Raw genomic sequence first — 21043 nt, 5'->3', positions numbered from 1 at the left:
AGAAGGATGGAGGAATTGGGATAATTCCTGGATGAGGTGAGACTAAGACTGGTCCTTGAAAAGGAGACAGGAGGAAGGCAGAACATTCCAGAGAATGGTAGCCACAGTCCCAGAGGCCCAGACACAGGGATATGCATGGTATGCTTACGGGACAGTGCAGACTAACTTGGCCTGGCATGGGGCACCTGCAGAAGGATGGTGAGGAGTGAGCCGTGCCGGGCACAGCTAGCCCACAAAAGGCTTTGAAAGCTGAGCAGAAAAAAAACTAGGCCAAAAAAAAAAAAAAATTTGAAAAATAACTCTAAAGTTGGGGCGGTGCTTGTGGCTCAAAGGAGTAGGGTGCCGGTCCCATATGCCGGAGGTGGTGGGTTCAAACCCAGCCCTGGCCAAAAAACTTCAAAAACCAAACCAAAACAGAACTCTAAAGCAACAATAAACATAATTGTTTGTTTTCCTTTTAGTGTCAGGATTGAAATAGTGTGGAAATTGATCAATAATTTAGGTTCCTTTTGCTATTAAGATCAAATTGTAGAAACATTTTATAGTCTTCATCTGCAGAGAGTATGTCCTCTCAGAATTCATTGCAACATGAGTTGAATCCTGAATAACAGAATTTAGCAGTGATGCTATTTTGATGTCCCTGGAGTAGCTGATGTACACATAGATGGTGTGATTGACTGACAGGAAGAAACACAATGGATTCATGTGCTCCCTCCACCGTTTTTCATGATTTCTTCTAGAAATGTGTACTAACTGTGGCTCTGAGCTACAGAATATTCCTTACAGTAGAAACGGCCTACACATGGTTTAAGGGGTAGAAACAGCACCAGTTATATACCTGTGTTATAAGGATCACATTCGTATCATTAGATCAGAGAAAGACATTCTAGTTCTTGAGTAGTTAGACAATGTTCAGGGCTCCCTGGAAATTGCCAAGATGATAAGGTTTGTCAACAGAACTAGGAAAGTGGAGCCAGGTGGCCGCTCAGTTTAAATCAAGTTTCTCAAGGTACTCATGCTAATCAGAGATGACAGAAGACTGATTAGCATAATGGACCAAAACAAAGCCAAGTAAGAAATGGAGTCTGTAGTAGGGCCAAAATCAATTCCTGTGCCTGTGTCTGTCCTTGGACGCTTCACTGCATTTAAATAAAAGAAACGATTCTTACACGGCGAAAGTACTCTGAATCATGCATCTTAAACCTCAGAAGGGCATCTGTTTATCTGCAATATTTATATAAAGTTTTGAAAGTAGATCAAGTAGTAACAGCTTTTTATGTAAAAGATTATCTAGACAGAGTAAAAACAGTAGGTGACTGCTAAGTCATGTGTGAGGAAGTGAAAGCAAGCTCTGTGGCTGATTTGGAAAAGGTCTGTTCTTAAAGGTCTCTGCAGATGCTATCGAAAAGACCTGGAGATATTTTTTTTGAGTTTTATGTGTAATATATTACATTAATTCTCAGACTATTGAAGACTTCCTCTGAGCTAAGCAGGTTATTAAGGGATCTAGAGACAGAGGAGAATGAAATATTAGGTACTCCCCGAAGCAGCCCCCATCGCCCTGGGAAGACAACAGAATTGCTGTTTATCTGCTCAGTGTAGATTCGTAGGCAGCATCTTACGGTTCTTACTCCTGGCCCGATTAGACGAGTCCTGAGAGACATTTTCCAGTCTGTACGTTACGTTGTACAGTAACTATGTTCAGAAAGCTCACTAAATAAAAGCTAATTATGTTACTTTCTGCCCCAAATGGTCATTTCACATTAAATTTAGTTTAGAAGTTGTTGCTTATCAGTATTTGAAATTCGAGTTTAAGTGCTGTTCGCGCTGTACTTTTTCGTCGTACAAATAATGCAGTGAGGTCTCCGTTAGTGCTTCAGTTACTGTTCCCTGATAGCTACGTAGGCAGACCTATTCACAGGTATTTTTTTTTGAGGGCTTTCCCCCCTCATCAGTCTCTAGAGCTTTCTCTTAGTGTTCTGAGGAACTGATGAATGAGTCTTCATTATAGCACAACTAAAATATTGATTCTGTATTCTCTGTGTGAAAGATGATTCTGTCGATCTGCTCTCTCCAGAGCATGAGTGGTTTTTCCAGTAGTGGTGATGGATTTGCACTGAGTATCCATGTTCTCTCACTCGGATTCCTCATAACAATTGCATGAATTTACAGGATGGCTAATCAGCATTAGAAGTGCAATCTGCAACTGAAAACAGAAAGCAAAATTGCCTGGTGTAGGCAGGGAACAAAACAGTATGCTTAACTGAGTTAGCATGGCCTTCTAACCAGTAGAACTAACTTAGCTGCACTGGGACTTTGCCCTCTGCATTTTCTAAGTAGGAAGTGATGAAATGCATATACTCCACTTTGGATACGTGGTTCTGTCTTGTGAACAAACACATTCACACAAATCTGACTCCTTCATTTTCCTTTCAGTTCTTTTTCCCAAATTGAGATTTATAATACACATAAAAGCATAAAATTCACTCTTACAAAATGGTTTCTAGAATAGTCCCAAAGCTGTACAGCCATTAAACTATTTAATTCCAGAATAGTTCATCATCCCCAGGAGAAACCCTACGTCCATTTCCTCCTGCACCTTGTCCCTGGCAAGGACTATTCCTCAGTTTTTTTTAACATTATTATTTTTTTTGAACATTTGAACCAAGCTTCAAATTCTTTTTCTCAAGGACTTCAGCAAGTAATGTTTGGCTGACTTGATCCAAGCTCATTCGTGCCTGAGTGACTTACCCCCCATATTGTCCTTCAGATCTTTAATTTTTATCCCATTCCATTCTGGGGTTTGTTTCTATTGTATTTGTCTTCTATGAGAAACACTTTCTTCAATGTTACTTCAATCCTTTCAAAAGAAAACACATTAATGACTTTCTATAGAAAAAGGGAGAAAAAAGAAATAAAAGTACAAAAGAAAACACATGTACATAGAGATAAAAACACCCACACACAAGTTTGTCTTTTCAAGATGAACTTTGGGGATGGTTTCGTTTTCAGTGTCTTCACCAAACAAATCTTTCAACTCTGTGTGTGTCCTAGAGTTTAACTTCTCTAGGAAGTCTGTGATTGGAGAGATCATCCTCTCTTTCTCTCTAAAAGTGTGATGCACTTGAACTTTTAATTTCCTCACTGAATAATCACGTCTGTGTATGTCTTTCAGAATGCAGCTCTTCAGCATCTGTTTATTCGGAAGTCCTTCCGGCCTTTTAAATGTTTGCAGTGTGGGAAGGCCTTCCGTGAAAAGGACAAACTAGACCAGCACTTACGCTTCCACGGGCGGGAAGGGAACTGCCCGCTGACCTGCGACCTCTGCAACAAGGGCTTCATCAGCAGCGCGTCTCTGGAGAGCCACATGAAGCTCCACTCCGACCAGAAGACCTACTCTTGCATTTTTTGCCCAGAATCCTTTGACCGCCTTGATTTGTTGAAAGATCATGTGGCCATTCATATTAACGATGGCTACTTCACCTGCCCAACTTGTAAGAAACGGTTCCCAGATTTTATCCAGGTAAGTGGCGGCCACTGAGATTCCCGTCTGCTTTCCTCTTATGGTAAAAGAAACTTCGATTTCTGGAAAACTGAGACTGCCTCCTATCTGCAGTGTCATCCCTTCTTTGCAACAACTTTACAATGAGAACAATATTTCTTCAATCAAACTTTTATAAACAAAAGATAATTATAATCCTTAATTGTCCAGATCAGACGTTAGCATTTGGATAGTTAAGTTATATTACAAGTAGTAAACACCCAGATCTGTTGTAATTTTTAAAAAGTCTTTCTTAATCTTCGTCAGTATCCATTACTCACAAGATATACACAGTCTGTAGAGGACATAGTCTATTGCCCAATTCCTAGGCTGGAAATATCCCCTCCCTACCCCTGTGGTTTCCTGTCTTGCTTTACTAAGGCTGTGCCGTGCAAGGAAGCAAGGGAAAGCTGATTTATAGTATACTCTTGTCTCCAGCACTGACTACCTCCCTGTAGAATCTGGGAGGGGCAAAATGGTGAAAGTAAATGTCAGAATATTCACGATTTCATTTGGACTTCAAGTGTTATTATTTTTCTGTGCTAGTCAGAGAATACTAAATATCTTATGAAACTACTATTTTTTTAAAATTACCAAAGGGACAAGAGATAAGGACTTAATCATTGTTCTGCTAGTGTTCAGAGGCCTGGCAATTTTCTCGCTTCACACAATCAGAAGGGTTGCTTTAAGGCAGAATTTAATGACCAAAGAAACTCTAAAAATAACAAAGCAAACTCTCTTAGGAATAGGTTATTATTATACTTTTTTCTTCTTAGAGACTGGGTGTCACTTAAACCCAGGCTGGTCTCCAACTCCTAGTCTCCAGGGACCCTTCTGCTTCAGCCTCCCCCAGTGCTGGGGTTAAAGGTGTGAGGCATCATGCCTGCCCAGGAACATTTCCATATGACTCACTGCTTAACTTTCCACCACAACCCTTCTTCATGGGACATATATGGCTAAAAGAGTTCAGAAGCCATATTCCTTCATTTAAGTTATCTAAAAGTAAGGGGAATAAGAGCCAATTAAAGAGAAATGACACCAACATTATGTCACGTTCATAAATATTTTCTATATTGTTTAATTCATGCCTTTAATTCTTCTGAACCTGCTTTATAGGAAGATGTAAAAATCACTTAGTAAAAGGGGCTATATTAAGGACAGAGAAAAGTGAGGAAAAATTATTTTTTGTCTTTCTGTACATCATTTTTAGCAAGATTTATTTAAACCCAAAGGAAAGGAATGCTTTCTTTTTTTTTTTTTTTTACTTATAAAACAATTTAAGTGGAATATTGCTTCTAATAAAACAAAGGAGGGACTCCATGTGATCGGGGTTTCACAAGAAAGCATTCTTTCTTCAAGTCTTTAACTCATCTGGGAGATGAGGATTTCTTAGGCGTTAAGTTTCTTTCTCTGTGACAGGGACGGTGTGTTACAGGGACCAATTGTCACATCTGGTCGGATTCCTCCAACAGGTCCAGGACAGCCCGTGGCGTGCCTCGGGCGCCCCCTAGTGCTCGATAGGTGTCTAAGCCGTTTCCTTTGGTGCCCAGAGCGCTCTCTGACTTCACTGGTTTTTACCTCCAGGTGAAAAAACACGTGCGCAGTTTCCACTCAGAAAAGATCTATCAGTGCACAGAGTGTGACAAGGCCTTCTGCCGCCCCGACAAACTGCGACTGCACATGCTCAGGCATTCGGACCGCAAAGACTTCCTGTGTTCCACCTGCGGGAAACAATTTAAGGTATGAGGCTGGTGCGCGACTGGGGCGGTGCTCACGGCGCCGGAGTTACCGTGAGCGCAGGACACGTTCTGGTTCCTTTCATCAGTTTATTACCCACTTCTGAAGAACTGGACTGGAGCTGCACATTGGGCCCCTGTTTGACTTAGGTGCAAAATTCAGGGACGAAAACTTTACCTAGCTTAAATTCTCAAAATAATTAATTAAAATCTCCGAACAGAGTAATAATGCATCTCTTAAAAGGATCCAAATATATAATGACTAGTGGAACTTAATTGCTATTGAAAATTCCTAGGAGACCAGTACATTTACTTACCATTCAAATCAAGACATTTTTATTGATCGCTTATTATGTACATGTGTAAGAGCAAGTAATTGAGCCTGCAGGTAGCCAGACTCTCATCTAATGGAGGTGAGAATTCAGAAGGACCCAGAGAAGGCTTAGACTACTTTGGAGAATGTTAATGACTTCAAGGATTAAAATAAAAAATAATAAGTATCATGAACCTGCCTCCTGGAATTTAGAAGCAGCTGAGCAGAAAGTTGCAGGAGACTCGGAGTTAAGTAAATAAATAGATGTGAAAATAGTAAAATATGCCTCATTGGGGGTATCAAATAATTCTGTAGCAATGTTGTTGAGAGGGCGACTCTGCTGAATATGACTGTGGGTCGTACTGTCATAGAAGCTGGAAACCAATCAGAAATGGATGCAGGAAGGGAAAACTCTGGGTGTATTTGTGTGGAATGCAAAGACCTAAAATGTGAGAAATAGAATTTTCAAAGCTTAAGATTTGTGGTAAGGCTGTGCACGGTGACTCACGCCTGTTAATCCCAGCACTCTGGGAGGCTGAGGTGGGTGGATTGCCTGAGCTCGGGAGTTTGAGACCAGCCTGAGCCAGAGTGAGACTCTGTCTTTAAAAAATGGTCAGGCATTGTGGCAGGCGCCTGGAGTCCCAGCTACTTAGGAGGCTGAGGAAAGAGGATCACTTGAGCTTAAGAGTTTGAGGTTGCTGTGAGCTATGACACCAGGGGACTCTACCAAGGGAGCACAAAATGGAACTCTGTCTCAAAAAAAAAAACAAAACTGTGGTATTATATAGAATATGATATTGGTGATTTTTTGATATATAGTAACAAAATTTAGAGCTCTGCAGAGAACTAAATTAAAAAATATAAAAATATAACGATCTGGGTTTTCTGTTTTTAATTTTTCTTTTCTTCTCTTCTTTTTTTTTTTTTTTGAGATAGGATCTTACTCTGTTGCCCCAGTTAGAGTGCAGTGGAATAATGTCATCACCTGAGCTCACTGTAATCTCAAACCTCTAGGCTAGAGCCATGCTCCTACCTCAGCCTCTCGAGTAGCTGAGACCACGGGTACCCAGCACCACAATAGCTAATTTATCTATTTTATGTAGAGACAGGGATCTCATGATTGCCCAAATTCCTGACCTCAAGCATTCCTCCAATCCTGGCTTTCCAAAGTGCTAGGATTTATAGGCATGAGCAATTGTGCCTGACTAAATTTTTTTCTTATTGATTTATATCAAAAAAGATTTCTGGGTTGGCTCCAGTGGCCCACATCTGTAATCCTAGCACTCTGGGAAGCCAAGGTTGGTGGATCCCTTGAGCTCATGAATTTGAGACCAGCCTAAACAACTCTCCTTCAAGACCCCATCTCTACTAAAAATAGAAAAAACTAGCTGGGCATTGTGGCAGGCACTTGTAGTCTTTGTAGTCTCAGCTACTTGGGAGACTGAGGCAAGAGGATCACTTAAGTCTAAGAGTTTGAGGTTGCTGTGAGCTATGACACGTGGCACTCTACCCAGGGTGACAGAGTGAGACTCTGTCTCAAAAAAATAAATAAATAAAGATTTCTGCCTTATAATGCTGTTTGGCAATCTGTCCATCCTATCCAGTCAGCTTGTTTTACTTTTTCATTTTGTACCAGATATCATTATAACACCTAGGAATATTTTTTAAAAATGTTTCTGCTTCTCTTTTCTCCTTTATTTTCACCCCAGTATGTTTTAGACAGTGTTCAAGCAGGGATGCAGAGGATTATAGGATAAGGGATTTTCGTAAATGACCCAGAACTTACTTCTAGGAGAAGATAGAGCACTGAGGGTCAGAAAAGAGAAGTCGGGAGATTAGGGAAGTCTAATGCACCTGCAGAAGCACTGTCTGGCTGGGCAGACGGCCACTGACCTGGCATTGGGAACACAGGCACTTCTAGCTGCAGGGGGCCCAGGAAGGAGAGCTCCTGTGGTCCTCAGAGGACCGTGTCACTGCTCCTGATGGTGGACATGGGGTTTGGCGAGCAGGGCCAGTGCTTGTGGAGAGAGCCAGTGTATATGGCTGGCACTCTACCTGCTGAGCTGAGGGCAGCACCAGAGATTCTTAACTTTATTTGGGTTTAAGAAGAATATCATATTTGTTGAAATGTGTAGAAATTGAGTCTATATATGGCTTTTAAAATCTAACATTACCGGCTCGGCGCCTGTGGCTCAAGCGGCTAAGGCGCCAGCCACATACACCTAAGGTGGCGGGTTTAAATCCCCAGCCCGGGCCCGCCAAACAACAATGATGGCTACAACCAAAAAATGGCCAGGCGTTGTGGTGGGCACCTGTAGTCCCAGCTACTTGGGAGGCTGAGGCAGGAGACTCGCTTGAGCCCAGGAGTTGGAGGTTGCTGTGAGCTGTGATGCCATGGCACTCTACCCAGGGGGATAGCTTGAGGCTCCGGCTCAAAAATAAATAAATAAATAAAATAAAATCTAACATTACCTATCATTCATTATCAGTTTGTCTTACAATTCAGTATTAAATTTATACCACCTATCCTTAATTACCTCTATACAAATAAATACAAAGCCTTTCTTCTCTCTCTCTCTCCCTCTCTTTTTTTTTTGTTTTGAGACAGAGTCTCACTCTGTCGTCCTGGCAGAGTGCTGTGGCATCATCATAGCTCACAGCAACCTCAAACTCCTAGGCTTAAGTGATCTTGCCTCAGCCTCCCAAGTAGCTGGGACTATAGGCACCTGCCACAATGCCCCGGCTAGTTTTTCTACTTTTAGTAGAGGCGGGGTTTAGTTCTTGCTCAGGCTGGTCTGGAACTCCCCAGGTAAAGCAATTCACCTGCCTTGGCCTCCCAGAGTGCTGAGATTGGAGGAGTGAGCCACTGCCACAAAGCCTGTCTTTTCAAAAGTCAGTCTGTATCTCTCCTATTTAATGGTGAGCTCACTGGAATGCACTTCCCTGCTGTGACCAGCTATTCCCAGTCACTGGGACATGCCCTCCTATGTCCCAGCGCTTCAACAACCCAGACACCTTTTGGTATTTTGTGTTGACTGCTGATCTGTATTGGTTTTTAAATTTTTTAAACTTTATTATTTAGATTAGCCAATAATACTAATTTGCCTTATTCCTTTTATAAAAACTTTCTACCCCTATACTTACCCCCTTTTCAAAAATTCTCTCCAAATAGAGAAAAGACAAGCTGCGGGAACACATGCAGAGGATGCACAACCCTGAGAGGGAGGCCAAGAAAGCCGACCGCATCAGCCGCTCCAAGACCTTCAAGCCTCGCGTCACGTCCACAGACTACGACAGCTTCACCTTCAAGTGCCGCCTGTGCATGATGGGCTTCCGGCGGCGCGGCATGCTGGTCAGTGGGACGGGACAGCGGCCACACTGTCCCCGTTTGTCCCTCTCTCCTTCCCCGCCCGCCCCCTCCACCACTTCCATCACTAGTTTTCTTTCTCTTTACCTCATCAGTCTCTTTGCTGTTGTCTAATTTTATTTCCCTCTTTTTTTGTGTTCTCAGATACATTTTCAGGTAGGGTCTTTGCCTTCTCTCTGACTGTCTCCTTCTATGCCCCCCTCTGCCAATATCAAACACAGTAGAAGGAACCTTTCCATCTGTGCAGGGTACGTGGCCCAGGTCGGCAGAACCAGTCCTGACAGCCACTTCTCTGCTCTCCACTCGTTTTGGCCGTGTTACAGCTGCAGAATGTATTTCTGCCAGGAGCTGAAAAGCCATAGAGCAGTATTTAAAGTGTAGAGCCTTAGCTTGTAATCTTCTTCAGTGTTCTCAGTAAGGTCAGGGCATTAAATGGTGAGAAACAGGTTTGCGTCAGGACAGTCCACCAGAGAAATTCACACTCGTGTAATTTTCCAAACAGCAGGGACTGCTGATGGGGTTCCCAGTGCCCCAGTTCACCAGTAATTCTTTGCTGAATTACTGTCAACTCCGGCTCCCAGTGACTGTGAATGCTTTGGTGACACCGGTTCTGACCAAGTGCTTTATTGTTCAGGGGCTTCAGAGAATTTCATCTGCTCGCCGTCATGGTCAGAGGCATGTGTTAGCTTCTGTTCGTAATAGGGTCTCTTTTTCTCATTTGTTCTTTGTTTTCACTTCAGGTGAATCACTTATCAAAGAGACACCCAGATATGAAGATAGAAGAGGTGCCAGAGTTAACTCTACCCATCATAAAGCCCAACCGGGACTACTTCTGTCAGTATTGTGATAAGGTAAAAGAAGACCTCTCCTGGCCAGCGCCTCGCATGGGCACTTTGTCTGCATCTATAAACACACGGCCATGATAGAATCCCGCAGTTACTCTTCCCTTACTCATTTCCCATTCAGATCAGAAAGGACTAGAAGTGCAGCCTCATTGTCAGCCAGCTTTTTTCTTAAGAGTTAGTTGACTTTGTTTTCCTTACTGTCTCTTCTCTCTGTGATTTTTGTTCCACAAGAATAGAGTTGTTACCAAGTGCCTACTACATGAATGAATTGCAAATTCTTAAGCTCTAAAATGAGAGTGTTTATTATATTACTTGTTAAAACATATGGTAGATTTTCAGTTTCTAGAAGATCAAAGAGTTATGAAAAGCTTTATTTTTTGGTGGTGGAGTACTCTACTACTGTATTCCATTATTTTTGTGCAGTTGCAAAAAGGAAAAAGAATATATGTTTATTATTTTGTTATAATATTTTTTTCTTATATAATGTACCTATGTCAGCTTAAAGTAAGAAACATTTTTTAAACACAGATTCCTCACTGGAGGTAATAGTTGCTATTAAAATTGCCATTTGGAAGATTCTTTGGCTGTTAGTATTCAGCTACATACACACATGAGAGCTTTCACAGACAGCTTGCAGGATAAACTGTCTTAAAAAACTATTCTCTTTCAGTCAGGCACCGTGGCTCACACCTATATTCCTAGCACTCTGGGGGACTGAGGTAGGGGCAGCAGGGGGGACGGGGGAATACTTGAGGTCAGGAGTTTGACACCCACCTGAGCAAAGGGAGACCCCCTATCTGTAGTAAAAATAGAAAAATAAGTTGGGCATTGTGGCAGGCACCTGTAGTCAAAGCTACACAGGAGGCTGAGGCAAGAGGATGGTTTGACCTGGGAGTTTGAGGTTGCTATGAGCTAGGCTGACCCTGTACTCTAGCCTGGGCAATAGAGTTAGGCTCTGTTTCAAAAAAAAAAAAAAAAATAGAGGCCAGGTGCAGTGGCTCATTGCCTGTAATCTTAGCAACTCTGGGAAGCTGAGGCAGGTGGATTGCTTGAGCTCATGAGTTCAAGACCAGCCTGAGCAAAAGCGGGACCCTGTCTCTACTAAAAATAGAAAAAATTGAGGCAGGTGGATAGCTTGAGCCTGAGTTGGAGGTTGCTGTGAGTTATGACGCCATGGTACTCTACTCAGGGTGACAGCTTGAGACTCTGTCTCAAAAAAAAAAAAGAAATTCTCTTTCTATGTCTGTATGTCTTTAAACTTTTAGGGTAAAGCATATTAATTATGTTTTATTTTGGACTGCATACCATTTTTTTCCCACTTTCTTATGATGAAATTGTTAAGATAATTTGCTTTAAGCAAGAAAGCAGAACTGTGTACCCCTCTCATGGCCAAGCATTTGAATTGCAGGTTTATAAAAGTGCCAGCAAGCGTAAAGCTCATATTCTGAAGAACCACCCAGGAGCTGAGCTCCCACCAAGCATTCGGAAGCTCCGCCCTGCTGGTCCTGGGGAGCCAGATCCCATGCTGAGCACCCACACCCAGCTGACAGGGACCATCGCCACCCCGCCCGTCTGCTGCCCCCACTGCTCCAAGCAGTACAGCAGCAAGGTAGGGGATTTTCTGACTATCGGAGGTCCCAAGGGCTACGTAATGGATCACTCAAGGGTAGATGGCTTCTCATCCCCAGGGCCTGTGGGGCTCCTCTGAATTGAAGGGGACTGAAAGAGACGGCATCCCAGTGTGTATAAATGGCCCACAGTGAAAGAAGGGACGAGAATACCGTGGGCCTCCCCGGAGCTAGAGCCATCTGCTAGCCTGAGCAGGCGGCTGCCTCCCTTCTCCCCTGGCCTGTGGATGCCTCGGGTGAATGTCCTGAGCTCGAGGTTGATGAGCTACATAGGAACTGGGGTGGTAGTTGATGAGGGGTCGTTCCCCCTGTGGAGGTGGGGTGGAGGATGCTGCAGGGATCTGGACCTTGCCTGACGGTGCAGATCAGGGAGTTTGTACTTTCAGTCCCCCCCTTCCCCTTTTGCCACATTGTGCCATTTTGCAGACTGCAGCCAGGGAATCAGTGTTGCTCTGATCTTTGTTTAAAGGCTCAAAATAAAAAACTTACAGCTCGGTGCCTGTAGCTCAGTGCTTAGGGCACTGATGGGTTCAAACTCAGCCTGGGGCTGCCAAACAACAATGACAACAACAACAAAAAAATAGCCAGGCGTTGTGGCAGGTGCCTGTCCCAGCTACTTGGGAGGCTGAGGCAAGAGAATCACTTAAGCCCAAGAGTTTGAGGTTGCTGTGAGCTGTGATGGTACGGCACTCTACCCAAGGTGACATACTGAGACTCTGTCTCAAAAAGACAAAAACAGAAATTAAAACTACCCAAGGTGACATACTGAGACTCTGTCTCAAAAAGACAAAAACAGAAATTAAATCCCTTTGGAGGGATTAGGAGGAAAATTGAAAATAACTAATTGTGGTAATTAATTTTGGGTTTTGCCTTAATTTTTTAGACTAAGATGGTCCAACACATTCGGAAGAAGCATCCAGAGTATGCCCAGCTCCCTAACACCATACACACACCCTTGACAACTGCTGTGATCAGTGCTGCCCCAGCTGTTCTAACCACAGACAGTGCCACTGGAGAGACCGTGGTGACAACAGACCTGCTCACCCAAGCAATGACAGAACTGTCCCAGACCTTAACAACGGATTACCGAACGCCACAAGGGGACTACCAGAGAATTCAGTACATCCCTGTGTCGCAGTCGGCCTCTGGTCTGCAGCAGCCGCAGCACATACAGCTCCAAGTGGTGCAGGTGGCCCCGGTACTGCTTAGCATTTGTTTCTGTTTACCTTTGGGAAGGCCATGTTGCCATTAGCCAGTCTGGTAGCCGGAACCCAAACCACCCCCTTCTCAGAGCTGGACCTGGGCTCTACAGAATGTACTTCTGCATGGACGTTCTGAGGCTTGGGCGTTTGTAAAATGTGTCTCCAGCCTGTCCCTCCCCAGGCTGGTGAGGCCCCTGGATTTAGCAGTGTAAGATGCTTCTGTCCAGGTGGGGTTTAGTGTCTCACACCTGTAATCCCAGCATTTTGTTTGGGAGGCCAAGGCAGAAGGATCATTTGAGGCCAGGAGTTCAAGACCAGCTTGTGCAACATAGACCCCATCTCTACAAAAAATGAAAAAAATTAACCAGGCATTGTGGTGCACGCCTATAGTTCAGCTACTCAGGAGGCTGAGGCAGGATTGCTAAAGCCCTGAGTTTGAGGCTGCAGTGAACTGTCATCACACCACTGCACTCTCGCCTGGGTGACAAAGTGAAACCTTGGCTCCAAAAAAGTCCCCTTCTGTGCTGTTGCAGGACAGTGCTGGTGACACCTCTTTCTGAGCCTCTTCTGAATCCTTAACCTTCAGCTCTCAGGTTGGCTACCTGATAACGAGCCAGTTTGATAAGTCCATACCTGAGCATTGAATTACTGACACACATGTATCAGTGAAAGGTTGGAAAGAATACTTTTGATTCAATCCTGAATGTTGGTCAGCACCTTGGTTATTAAGGGGCTAAACAAAGGAATCCCCCTGGAAGTGATGTTGCATTTAATTATGCTAAGGAGAAGTGTACTCAAAGCACAAATGGCAAACTTGTTGCTTTTAAATCATTTGGTCTCCGAAAATTTAAAACACGGGAGGAGGAAATTGGAAGTTGCTACTGTCATTGACTTTTATCTCCCCCCACCCCTTTTTAAAGAGGGTTCTTAACTTTAGGCTTTTGGAGGAATCTATGAAACCCACGAAATGGGCTATAAAACATGATGCATGTGTACACTGTTCTGGACAAAGGGCCTGTCCTTTAGCTAGATTCTTAAAGATATGTTAAGATACACGAAAGGTCAGAAACTGCTCTGCTAGTGGGTTAATAGTGACAAACTAAAAGCAGATTCTCTTCTTTGATTTCTTGTAACTAATAAAAGGTAAGTCATTAAATTTCATTGAAATGTTTGATTCCTGCCAGCTTCTCATTCAGCTTCTTGTCAGGAGCTATATTCCCTCCTCCCTCTCCCTCTTCCAGAAATTACGGCATTAGCAGTTTGTGATCCTGAGGCAGAATTCTTCCCACTGTCTTTTCCGCTCCTCTGGGCTGCAGCGTGGGCTGCCTGGGAGTACAGCACTGGGTCTGAGTTCTTGCTCTCCCTCCGTTTCTGCTGGGGTGTTGTTTTTTTGTTTTTTTTTTTGTTTGAGACAGAGCCTCAAGATGTCCCCCTGGGTAGAGTGCCGTGGCATTACAGCTCACAGCAACCTCCAACTCCTGGGCTCAAGCGAGTCTCCTGCCTCTGCCTCCCAAGTAGCTGGGATCACAGGCACCCGCCACAATGCCCAGCTATTTTTTTTGGTTGCAGCCGTCATTGTTGTTTGGCGGGTCCGGGCTGGGGATTCGAACCCACCACCTTAGGTGTACGTGGCTGGCGCCTTAGCCGGTTGAGCTATAGGCGCCGACCTGGGGTGTTGTTTTTAACTGAACTTTTCTCTGGAAGAATTTACTTTACCTCAATCAATATGTGTTTGGTTTCTGGGTCTGTTTTTCCTCCCTCCAGGCCACTTCCCCACACCAGTCTCAGCAGTCCACGGTGGATGTTGGGCAGCTCCACGACCCTCAGGCCTACACCCAACACGCCATCCAGGTGCAGCACATCCAGGTCAGCGAGGCCACGGCCTCAGCCCCGCCATCATCCCAGGTACCTTTCTCCATCGACTACTGAGAAGTTGATAAGGCCTCAGGGACCATGACAGTTACGGTCATAAGTGAGAAGACATGATCTCTGGGACCCAGTTTCCTCAACTATTGAGGTATCATTATTTGGGGACCTTAATTGAGGAGTCCAGTTTCATGTGGGTATTGTAGACACTGTTACCTTATGGCTTCATCTATCTAAAGGGAGCCCTGAGCTGTGACGCTCTAGAGATAACACTGGCCTTTGCTTCCCATTCTGAATGTACTTGCTGACTTCTTTGATTTAGAAAAGTGGCTGCGTGGAGTATTACTGTGTTGTGACATATTACTGTGTTTATATGATTGAGTCTGTTATTGAGATATGTAGATAAGTTATGGGAGTTGAAAGAGGACAGATCATGTTCAGCAGGGAATTTTTGTAGAAGTGCTGGTCTTTGAATTAGGTTTTGAAAGAGGGGTAGGAGTTTGACATGGTGGTTGGGGGAAGGCATCATGATCTCCTTAGCTCATTGTGAGTAAAGACTCAGATGGGAAACTGTGGTTTGTTTATAGAAAACTGAGTTACTCTGTTCAGATTACTAGTAGGAAATGATGTTTGGAAAGAAAGTCAGACAGGTAGTTTGGATTATAGAGGGCCTGGCATGGCAGGCTGGGAGCTTCCGCCTTTCACCGGTGGCTGAATGTATGTACCTATGCTGAGCTCCACCACCTGGGTGGGATCCCCCCCGCCCCCCCGTGGGATAATGGGAATAACTTTAATCACAGCGGTGACCCTCTCAGTGTCATAATCCATACTTGTCTGATTTAGTTTCTTGAGTTGTTCATGAGTCTTAACTATATCAGAATTTTACAGTTCCCTGCTCTTGCTTTCTCTTCCTCCCTAGGTAGCTGGGCAGCCCTTGAGCCCCTCTGCCCAGCAGTCCCAGCAGGGCCTCAGCCCCTCTCACATGCAGGGCGGTTCTTCTGCACAGGGGCAGGCCCTGCAGCCCCAGCCGCAGCAGAACTCCTCCGTGCAGCACTCGTACCTGCCCAGCGCTTGGAATTCCTTCCGGGGCTACTGTAAGTAAGAACAGGGAGGAAGGGGGTGATGCTGTCTAGGTCATGGGGGAGGGTCTGCAGTCCTGTGTCATGATTTTATCAGTTTGATGATAGATTTTGAGTTTAAAGTATCAATGGGCCATTTTCTACACTCTGTAGTGCATGTACTGAAAGGGTTTCATGACAAAGCTCAGGGCAGTGCTCTGATTCTGACATTTCCTGAAATGTTAGGTATATTGCTGTAGGAAGTATAGGTAGGTAATTTAAGTAGTACGATAGATGGGTATAGGATATGTTGATGGTAATGATTCATCCCTCTGCCTATATATATTTTAATTTCAGAATATTAAGGGGTGCACACGTTTTGCTTACATGCTTTGTTTTTGTACAGATTGCATCAAAGTTGTAGGTGTGTCTTTCACCCAGATAGTGTGCGCCGTACCCAGTAGGTGTGAATTTACCCTCCCCTCCCCTCACCCTTCTCTCCCCGCTTCCACCAGTATCTATTGAACGCCCACATATCAGTCATGGTACTAGACTCTGACTGTACCAAGATTAACATTAATATCAGGACCACTACACAATAATGATGTTAGCCAGCTTTCATTAAACTCCTACCATAAGCCTGGAATGATTCTAAGCCGTATATATCATATTCAGTATTCATAACAGTCTATGAGATAAGTACAGTTTTTTGTATTTTACAGATAAGGCAATTTTGGCACACTTAACTTGTCCAAAAGATGTCCCTAGAAAGTGGGGGTTGGAACTCTGTAGCTGAACCCCACCCCTCTGTGCTGTCTTCCCTCAAGACAGCCTTTGGTTCAAAGAGATCACATCTAATGGAGGAGACAGGTAGATGAGTAGTTGGTTCCAAACCTTGGTGGTCACAGTGAGGGCTGAGTCTAGTTTCCAGTCAGGGAAAATCTCTTACTCATAGTAAATACTGGTAGAATACAGCTAAATAGACTGACCTTTCTACTCAGTTTAATTCCTGGGAAAGAAAGTGGAGTGATTGAACATACCTGTAGTAATAACGGCATGAGTTAACATTCTAACCCAGAGAAAAGATTCTGGAACTGAAACTTTTTAGTAGGAAAAAATGCCAGACATGCTTTCATTATCAAAAAATTCTTATCGGAGATGGAAAGATCACATCACCGTGGGACTCTTCTCAGCAAGCAACTCCAAGGAAAATGCCTCAGTGGGGAATGTGGTTACTGGCGTTAGGTATACCTAGTTTCTAGAACTTGTATTTAAATCTGAGACCAATGAAGTGTGGATATTTTCTGTTTTTCAGCATCTGAGATCCAAATGATGACACTTCCCCCAGGTCAGTTTGTGATTACAGATAGTGGTGTGGCGACCCCAGTTACCACGGGCCAAGTAAAGGCAGTGACTCCGGTAAGCTGTGCTGCTCCGTTGGTTTCTTTCCTCTCCCCTGATGCCATGTTATCACCCGGTCACTGTCTATTTTTTAGTGATTAGTTTACTCTGTTTTCTCACAATAGATGATGAATTCCTTGAAAGCTGAGTCTTGGTCTTTGTCACTTTATCTTCAATACCCTGCCCAGGAGGCTAGACTATGGCGCGTGGCTCCCTAAGTGTCTATTCAGTTAATAACTATAACGATGCTAGAGCCATCCCTGGGAGCACATTTTTATACGCTTCTTGGAAAGGTTACAAGTCCTCAAGGCTGCTGGTCCTCAGCAGGATTGGGAGAGAATAATGTAATGAATGAATTACAGAGCTATTTTAAACATCTCACCCAGCCCCACATGAATTGCCATAAATTCTCTTGTTATATTTAAGTTGGGCAGATACAACGTTGCTTCTATCTACTACCTCTGTTTTTTATCTTTACTGGTTTGTTCTGGCCTATCTCTTAAGTATTACAAGGTAGAGTACATAAATTTGAATTACTCAGGGGTGAATAAGTTCTGGAGATGTAATGTACAATATGGTGACTTATAGTTAATAAAATCTATTGTATACTGAAATTGTTAAGTCAATCCTAATTGTTCTCACTTTATAAAAAGTCTGTGAGGTGATGGACATGTTAACCAGGTTGATTTGATCCTTTTACGGTGTTAATATGCGTATTTCAAAACATCATGTTGTATACTATAAATATACTTATTTTTATATTTTTTATTTGTGAATTATACCTTAATAAAGTTGGAAGGAAAAAAGAAATGTGGCTAAGGAATATTGGGATGTTACCAAGGGAAGGCTGTTTTCCAGGGGTCCTCGAGGGAATCTTGGTCATCTAGTGGCCTCAAAAACCTGATTTTTAACAAAAGCCTCCTGAGAGTTCACCCGTTTCTTAGCACACAAGGTCACATTAACTAAATGTAGGAGAGATGAATCAATCCAGAGAAGCCCTATTAATTGTCAATAAAAATGGTAAGTAATGTAAAATAGAGTCGTCACGTCGGCTCCCTGTGGGATCCGTTCATTGACCTTTGCTTTCTGTGGCCAGGAACTCACTCAAGTAAGGACCAGATTAGAACCCAGGATGTTTCCCTGCCCCACCATGATATATATGTGCACAAATTTATTGTACACTTTGGGGGTTTCATGGACCCTATGTTGAGAACAGGCCCTTCCCCCCGCAAAGGAAGACCCGAGGGGAAAGCAAATCCTAGTCACAGAGTTGCTTGGTAGGGAAGGACTGGACACACGGCCCTGGCTGAGCCGATGGCTGTGGCTGTGGCTTTTCCTCTGGACACTGCTGGGAAAGGATCCCCCTGAATTCCCCCGCTGGGGCATCTTTTTCCTTTGCTTCTTATTCTTAGCTGACCTATTCTCCTTCTCACTGATAAATTCTTTCTTTAAATATGTTAACCAAATAGCCAGCCACATGTCTGGGAAGAAGTGTACATGATCAGAGGGAAAATGAGAAATATTAAAATGTGTCAGCTCTATGAAAATAAAGGTAAATTATTCAATGTAAGGGGCTTTATTTAATAAGATTTTGTTGTTCTTATACTCTTGAGTATTAAAATGCTTGTTCAGTGATAAATTAGCAAAATAAAATTTGGGGACCATCTACTATTTTAAACTGTGTTGGATCTTTAAAATTCTGAAGTCTGGGAACCACTGATTTCAACTACCTTTCTTAGGGGCCATTCTGCCCTTTTAAGGAGGCTTTAAATATCTCTTCTTTGACCTATTCTGTATTAATCTAAGATTTAATTGCCAGATAATAGTCTTTTCTGAGTTTCCAAATTCTTAGGAGCCGTGTAATAGCACATGTTTTCTTTGCCATGTGTGTTACCACCACGATGCGTTTCTGTACCTGCAGCTCTTCCCTGTACGTCTGATACCACAGCAAAGGTGTCACCTCTGCAGTTAGCGTGACCAGGCCGTGCTCTGTCCTCTCTAACGCCTCGGGGGAGTGCGTCTCCGGGATTCCATTTTGGGGTCCCCTTGTGACAGTTCTTTGCATGTTCTCCCCTCTTCTCCCCCAGTAGCTCCACCTTCCCTCCTAGGCCCCATGTTTTTAAAGATCCTTTTCTTCCTGCTGTAGGGTCATTATGTTTTATCAGAAAGTCAGCCAGAATTGGAGGAAAAGCAAACGTCTGCTCTCGCCAGTGGAGTCCAGGTTCAGCCATCTGCGCACAATGACTCCTTGGACTCCCAGACCACCAGCCAACAACAGACCACACAGTACATCATCACCACCACCACCAACGGGAACGGAAGCAGCGAGGTGCACATCACCAAGCCGTGACCTGGCTCCTCCAGCTAGAATCAAGCAGCCCCATCATGTCTTTTCTCACTCATAAATCTGAAAGCTTACGACATTTACAACTCTTTTTTAAAGATTTATTACTCACTCAAGAGTTTGGAAACTACCGTTTCGGCACTCATACACCGACTGGGGTTTATTTCGCCAAGGTCATCTTTACCAAATTGACTCTTCCGACCCTAAAGGTTTTTGCCATGGAATGGAGATCTTTGAGGGGAAAGTAGATTTCAGGATGGAGAAACTTTGCCTTGCTCTTGTTTTTGTTTTTGTTTTTTTTTAACACACAAAAAAAACATTGGTAAGCCTTACTTTTCCTTTGTGGAAATATTAAGCGGCATATTGTGTTCGTACCAAAGGTGGAGAAAGGATGTGCCAAGTCCATGGTTACTGGACTCCTTCATTCCAAGCCATGGCACCAAAGGAGAAGGGACATTTTATGGGCGTGTGTTAGGTCAGAACTGCTTTCTCTTGTGAGTTTGACTTTTTAGTCTAACAAAGGGATCCTACTGAAGGAGGAAATAAAAATGATGAAATAAAAGTCTGACAGTGATGTTCTGAAGACAAAACTCATCTAAATTTTTGTTTTTGCTGATTTTTTTAAAGAACTTAACTATTTTGCAAAACTATTGTTGGGCTTTTGATGGTGCTTTCTACAGATGCTAGCCCTCAGCAGATTAGGTGAGAACTTCATGTGCTGATTGCTCTTACTTTATTACCCTACTAGGTAAACTCCCTGAAAGAGAAAAGATGGCTTGATGTCAGCGGAATTTAAATCCCTACGTTAAAGTTTTGCCTCGCCATCTCTGGTTGTGGTTGTATTAAGAAAGAGATACTAGCACCAAGAAAAATTTACTAAAACTACACACACATACACTCAGAGACAGAGACACAAAATACTGAAACCGTCCCCTGCCTTGCAGAATCCACTTACCATTTGTTGGAAAAGGATGAATTCCTTTACCATGTGGACATTTAACTCCTGCTCACAGTGTTCAGTGTATTTTAGCATTTTTAATGCTGTCTTAAAATGAACATTCCTTAAAAGTTGGATGGAAAGGTGGACTTTCTGATTTAACATTTTTAACTTTAATGTAACTTATCTGGACCTTTTTGTAAGATAAGTAACTTTACACTTAAGGGAAAAATAAAAAGGCAGGGACCATTTACAGTATTTAGGGCCATTAGAAGGGATCTAGAAGAAAGCAATCTTTATGAATATTATACTGTTAGATGGGAGAGGAAGAAGAATCTGCCTTCAGGATAGTTTTTCTTACATGTGTTCCTGTTTGAGAGTCTCGTTTGCTATGAATTCAAGGAGGAAAAATACTTTCCTTTTTTTTTTTTATCATACATTCCAATTATATGCATTTAAAAAGTCAGTATGTATTTGAACAACTTTTTGTGACATCCTAACACATATTTAGAATAATTACTGCATAGTAGAATTTATCACTCCAAAACAGAAAGGCCTCACTTCATTTCAAATGAAGTTAACTATACGATTTACATTTTTGGATAAAAACTGGTTTTATACATTCAGAGGTGGAAAAGCTTCTTTATGTTAAAGATGACTATCTGAAAAGTAAACACTTCTGTGGAAATAACTGTACTAATATGTACATTTTTGCACTTTATTTTTAAGACCTCGTTCATATAGTTATCTCAGAACTCAGCACCAAAAGAACTTCAGAAAGTTACTCCATGAACATGTGGAAACT

At 43.0% G+C, this 21043-nt stretch overlaps 1 protein-coding gene across 1 annotated transcript in view; it reads left to right on the top strand.

Annotated features, from left to right (window-relative positions):
• PRDM10 (PR/SET domain 10) overlaps positions 1 to 19864 on the top strand; it is an 80444-nt gene extending 60580 nt beyond the window's left edge. Inside the window, exons 12-21 of the mRNA XM_003795902.2 lie at positions 3176 to 3523; positions 5126 to 5281; positions 8763 to 8942; positions 9698 to 9808; positions 11211 to 11411; positions 12314 to 12628; positions 14397 to 14537; positions 15418 to 15592; positions 16872 to 16975; positions 19104 to 19864. Coding sequence (XP_003795950.1) covers positions 3176 to 3523; positions 5126 to 5281; positions 8763 to 8942; positions 9698 to 9808; positions 11211 to 11411; positions 12314 to 12628; positions 14397 to 14537; positions 15418 to 15592; positions 16872 to 16975; positions 19104 to 19307 — 1935 coding nt within the window. The 3' untranslated portion in view covers positions 19308 to 19864. The remainder of the gene's footprint in view (positions 1 to 3175; positions 3524 to 5125; positions 5282 to 8762; positions 8943 to 9697; positions 9809 to 11210; positions 11412 to 12313; positions 12629 to 14396; positions 14538 to 15417; positions 15593 to 16871; positions 16976 to 19103) is intronic.
• Positions 19865 to 21043: the final 1179 nt, after the last annotated feature.

This window comes from Otolemur garnettii, unplaced genomic scaffold (genome assembly GCF_000181295.1).
Source record: "Otolemur garnettii isolate 467f Iridium unplaced genomic scaffold, OtoGar3 scaffold00097, whole genome shotgun sequence".
NCBI lineage: Eukaryota > Metazoa > Chordata > Mammalia > Primates > Galagidae > Otolemur > Otolemur garnettii.
Note: the sequence above shows the minus strand (reverse complement) of the source record. Positions and strands in the feature narration are given on the sequence as shown.